This window comes from Pyrus communis, chromosome 12 (assembly GCF_963583255.1).
Source record: "Pyrus communis chromosome 12, drPyrComm1.1, whole genome shotgun sequence".
NCBI classification, from domain to species: Eukaryota; Viridiplantae; Streptophyta; class Magnoliopsida; order Rosales; family Rosaceae; genus Pyrus; species Pyrus communis.
In genome coordinates, this window is record NC_084814.1 from 25,031,100 (window position 1) to 25,036,902 (window position 5,803).

The 5,803-nt window shown below is 36.0% G+C and overlaps 1 protein-coding gene across 1 annotated transcript; it reads left to right on the forward strand.

The window, feature by feature from the left end:
• The first annotated feature begins 4,859 nt into the window (after positions 1–4,859).
• Positions 4,860–5,602, forward strand: LOC137710243 (heavy metal-associated isoprenylated plant protein 33-like). The gene is made up of 3 exons (XM_068449175.1): positions 4,860–4,880; positions 5,063–5,138; positions 5,283–5,602. The coding sequence occupies exons 1-3, from the start codon at positions 4,860–4,862 to the stop codon at positions 5,600–5,602; spliced, it is 417 nt and encodes a 138-aa protein (XP_068305276.1).
• The last annotated feature ends 201 nt before the right edge of the window (positions 5,603–5,803 follow it).

The window sequence follows — 5,803 nt, forward strand, 5'->3', positions numbered from 1 at the left end:
TTTATGAGTTTTCTTGTTTGGTTAACCTAAAACAACAATGGAATTGAATGCAGAAATTGTTATTTATAAACTCTCAAACAAAGAAATTGAGAAATAACACTTATTTACATTAAATTTAAACTTGAGAATTGAGGTCCCAAATTCCAAGTTTTTTTTCCACCCGAAAATTCTAAATTTCTTTGTTTATGAATTCAAATAAGGGAATTAGTGCATGTCAGTTTATAAATTCTGATTTTTATTTAAATTTCAAGTTTATTTTTTTTATCCAAACATAGTGTAATAGTCGTTCTAGATCAAATTATTTCTGTACTAGTTAGTGGTCCCTTTGATCAACGGTTCTGATACATTGGCACCATGCTTGCGCATTAGTATGTTAAAAGAGGATATTCAACACAAATATACGAGAGGGAATGTTCATGTATAATCTTTATAAAGGTGGTGACGAACAAAGCGTGAAGAAACCCAAACAAAAGAAAGCCCTAGCTGCCGGCTTTGGTGCCGGTGACAACCCCTTTTTTCACCTTCTTCCCTCCCTTTCTTCTATTTCTCTCTTATCTCAATTTGTTCTCAAGTTTTGTCTCGGTTTTCATTGAGCTGTGTCTCAAATTTCTTCTGGACTTGTCTCAAATTTGAGCTTCATGCCCCTTCTCTCACTCCCTCTCCTCCGATTGTACCTTTCCAAACTCAAACCTCCAACTCTCCCACCCTTTCCTTCTACCTCCTTGCCTCATAATCCATCCTCACATCACCTTTGCTCTGGCCGGCGGGTGTTGAACCAAAAATGGATGCCAAATTCATTTCCCTCCTTCACTTCCTCTCCCCCGACCGCCATGTCAAAATTCCCTCGAGGCCAAGTGTTCTTTGGCTTTAGCCAAAATAAGGATATTTTACTTACTCACTTAGCCTCACATTCTAATTCTATCCATGTGAAGGATTTGGGTGCAGTGACTATCTCTTGGTTTAGTGTTTTCAATGATGAAATCTAGTTGTGGTGTGCTTAATTGACCACTCAGTTATTTTCTCTCGTGTTGCTACCTTGGTGGCTGCTGGTAAGCCGTTCGAGGCAGCAGGTGCTGCATTCTGCCCTTGGAAGATAGAGATTAGGGTTTTTGTTTGTTTGCTTATTGGGCTAGGCTTTTGTGTATATGAATTCCCCAATGTAGTTTAGGTTGACATGTAACCTTTTTTTTTTTTTTTTTTTTCCTCTGCTCAATGAATGTTACTTTTCATTAAAAAAAAAAAAACAGAAGAATACGAACTAATGCAATATATATCTCAAATGGGAAATTTTATTTAAACCCATCTAACCTATTTTGACACTCAACTTACTTTTTGCACCCATTTGATTTTTAACTAAACTATTGATATCTCTTTAAACCCAAATTTAATACCTAATATACCCTTATAAACCCAGTCAAGTAATAGGCAGATGAGGCCATTGGAAGAACCCACAAGGGATGAACTGTTGAGACTAGTATCAAATGCAAATTCATCTTCAAGGTCTCTATAGCTGCTTTCTATTGCTGATGATGCGACTGCAGAGGCGGAGGCGCCGCCAACATTCTTCTTCAGTGATTGGTAGTCAATGAGTCGGGGAAATCGAAAGGGGATTGGTGGCCAGTCATGGGGAAATGGATAGAGGCATTTAAAGAGAATCAGGACATCCTTCTTGTTGTCATTGTTATGTGCTCGGTGTTTAGCGATGAACTTGGAAGTAGAGATTAAGTTGCGTCATGACTTGCATACACAATGGAATAAGAGGAGAGATATGACCGGTAGCCATGAAAGTATCTCGACAAATATATCGTCGTTGTTGGATGAGAAGATGGCAATTCTCCATCATCACCCGCCATAATATAGTAGAAAACGAATGGCTGAATATACTTCAAATCGTATGTATTGATCGTTAGGGTTACGATATATATACACACACATATATGCCATATCTCACAAGGAAAGGAAGAATACAAATCCTACTCCGCCAAATATAGGAGTCCTAATATATATACAACTTAATGATTTATATTAGACCAAATATAAAATGGAATATTTTTTTTCACCTCTTGAGAGCCTCCTGATATTTGACTGAGAAGAGCGATGTTTATAGCTTTGGAGTGGTTATTTTTGTGTATGAGGAAATAACTAAGCAAGATAATGCAAAGGAATCATGGTTTTCACTTCAGAACCGCAAGAAAGGAGCATAAGTTTGACTTTTCTCAGTTGTTTGCCAATTCAACCAGTTACTGGGTCCTTCACACAAGACATTTTTCATCGTTGGATGCTTTCATTGTTGTTTTAGCCGGAAGGTAGGATGCTTTCGTTGTATTTGTTGAAAATTTTTACAGTAAAGTAACTTCTACAATCTAAAAAATTGAAATCAAATGAACAAAAAATTCATAAATTGAGTCATACCTTGGTTGGAGGATTCAAAACTTAAAAATCACCATCATCAATAAAAAAAACTTATTTTTCTCTATAAGAGCTATTAGGGGGCATTTGTTTGCCCTCACTAACTCGGACTGGATTGGACTGGACTAGCTATTAGTCCAATACTGTGTTTGTTCCATGCTGGGACTAACATTAATGAGACTAAAGGGGACTAGCATGGACAAAACCCTTCACTAAGAGGTCTTAGTAAGACCCCCCAATAAACATGGGACTAGCTAAGACTATCCTCTATTTCTCGTCCTTGTCATGCTCAACGACCACTCCTGACAGAATCCTCGTCATCGCCGGTCACCTAGATCAATCATTAACTTCCCGACTCTCTTTCAGATCCATTTCACAACCAACTTTCATATAAAATATACCAAATTGAAGCTGGGAGTGACAAGATTACGATTTTACTTGAATCGAGGCCAAAATGTGGTCGAATGTGGCCGGAAAATGGCCTGGAAGTCTCGGCCTGTTTGGGCTTCTTCAAATCCATGACAAATTCGAGCATGCAAAGCTAAGATCTCGGTCCAGGGATGGTGATGAATTTTTTGGCGGTGCTAACTTCATCCAATTTAATGAGGGTTGGCCAAAAAACACATCGGGAAACCTGCAACTCGTCGGGAAAATTGGAGCCGTGAGGTTCCGTTTGAACAACGCATAGCTAGAGAGGAAGGGAGGACAGAGAAATAGAGACTGGAATCAATAAGGAGTTTGACCAGGAATGAGAAAGAGACATGAATTGAGAGGTCCGACAGGAAAAAAAGAGGGAGAGGGTGGGACGATGAGAGAAGAGGAAAAGAGTGGGACGGAAATGGTAGGAAAAGATGGAGAAAAAGATAAGATCATAATAAAATATTAATAATTTATATATTAAATAAAATAATATTAGAATTTGTTATTATCCAGTTTCTTAGTTTAATACTGCACCAAACGCTTCACTAAGTTAGTCCAGTTTAGTCTAGTCTAAGCCAGTCCAGCTTAGTCCTTGAAGCTAATCCAGTCCGAGATAGTCCGGCACAACAAACGCCCCCTTAGGGTTTAGCCAGATTGAACGTAGACTAAACAAAGAGTGATTGTATGGTTTAATTATAGTGTTTGGGTTTATTGATAAATTTGAGTTTTATTATTAATTTCATTTTATACTTAATAGTAATTATGCAATAGGGTAAAATAGACAATTAAAATTTAAAATTTAAGTTAAGCGTAAAAGGAAGTTAAATGGGTTTAAGTAAAATTTCCCATCTCAAATATTTGCGACATCTTGACGTTCTCCTTCAATTTTCTCAGAAATTCATACAAATTAGTATTTAATAGTTAAAACTCTTTCTGATACTAAACGAGTAAGAATCTCTCTCTTTATATTGAAAGAAAAATATCAAAAAGAAAATGAACAACAAATATGCAGAGATATTGCATCAGATATTAACCCTAGACAAACAAATTAAAACGTATCAAACTACCGATGGCCCAAAACAATTATGATGTGAAGCTAAGATCTTTCATTTATAAATGAGGAGAAATATCAGTAGATTGTAGTATTAGTGGCTTTTGAAATGGTTATATATGAGTTAATATAATTTGCAGATATGAATTAATTTAAGGCAGCATCTTCTCTCAAACCGAAGAAACATCCTATGGAGATAATGAATTAATTTGTCGTGAATTATGAATTATTGTAATATTTTTATGCATAATATGGAGATATAAGTTTATTTGTAAGATTTACGTACGACAAGTAGAGTTATTTCATAGAAATTGGTAAATCAGAAGGCAAAAAGGTCATCTGAATCGAGTTTTTGATTTATAGAAGATCAATGATGGGTAAGATCGAATACAAACAGAGACAGACGCTGTCTCTTCGGTTCGGTTTTATTTTATTTTATTTGGTAAGTTAAAAATAATTAATGTAATTAGAAATCACTGATATGCATAAATGAAATGAGATCTTCTGAAGCTCTTATATGCGTTACTACTCTTCTAAAGAGGAAAATATCTTAAGATTATTTTTTCTTTTGCTTTAAATTCTACTTTCTGCAATTTTCTGCTTTAAAATTCCAGATTTTTTTCTTTTGTTTTTGTGAAATGTGTATTTTATAACTTCAGAAGGCAAGATTTCACCTTCACCGGTATTATTGTTAACTGTTAATCTTAAAAAACCGACATATTTAAACAAAGAAGGAAAATAGTTTGTACCGACGTAATCTAAAAATATATGATTGTTCCATCTTAATAAATGACCTGTAAAAATTCCATCACCCAACTCTATAAATACCACTCTCGTCTTGTCTCAAAACCATTATATACCCTAGCACGAGCCTGCCTCTTTTTCTCCTTAGAAAACCCTACTCTCTCTCTCTCTCTCTCTCTCTCTCTCTCTCTAAGCACTCCTATCGTGAAGGTGTTGGAATCAAAAGTTGTCTGCAATGGAGTCTCGTACTTACATGGTATGATCTATAACATAATTTCAATACGGAAATGATTCCGCACATACTTTTTCTTCTTTGATTTTATTCAACTCAAATCCCAGGGAGAAACAAGCGTGAAGAAATCAGTTTCCGTTCAATATCCTATTTCAACCTCTTTTGTCCTGAAAATAATTCATTTTGGGCTGTCTCTTAATTCACAGACTTGTGGATTGAAAGTGGATACCAAAACTGGTGGATGGCACAAGTGCTTGACGAAAATGCTGAAAAAGATCCAAGGTATATTAACTCTCTTTATTAAGTTTCGTTTTAATTAATTTAGCAAACCATTGTTTTTCTTTATCGGCACAAACAGTGGTACGCACTGATCTCATCAATCGGACAGAAATTGAAATGTTAGTTTGTGTTTGGATGGTTTATTAGGAGCATCATACAATGTAGATGCAGAAGCAGGTATGGCATATATTTCTGGGAAAGTAGACCCCAGAAAGTTACTGAGAAGGCTAGTGAAGGCCGGGAAAGAAGCCGAAATCTGCTGGGTCAGGACGGGAGATCAATGTACCTACTATGACGGATATGGCGGCGAGGGTAATATTCAAAATGGCAATGGTTATTATGATCATTCATATAATTATATGGATGGTTATAATGGTCATTATGGACAGAGTTCATCATACTACCCACACGGCCATTATGGACACAGTTCATCGTACTATCCCCAGGCGACGCCGTATTACTATTGATCATCCAGATGATCAATAACTAATTAATTTTGTTCACTCCTTGTATTAATTTGGAGAAACAATTTTGTGTCAGGGTTGATCATTAGATGTCGACCGACCTAGCTACGTACTCAATTATTTCTTTGTACTAGCTAATACGTATATGGTATCCATTATTTTTGTTTGGATACCATGTGTGGAACAAATGAATAAGTACTCTTG

Bases quoted from the DNA above. Each gene is read 5' to 3' on its own strand.
- LOC137710243 (XM_068449175.1), top strand. From the start codon at position 4,860: ATGGAGTCTCGTACTTACATG. The intron at 4,881-5,062 runs GTATGATCTATA...CTTAATTCACAG, and splicing joins TGGAGTCTCGTACTTACATG to ACTTGTGGATTGAAAGTGGA. The intron at 5,139-5,282 runs GTATATTAACTC...ATGGTTTATTAG, and splicing joins AATGCTGAAAAAGATCCAAG to GAGCATCATACAATGTAGAT.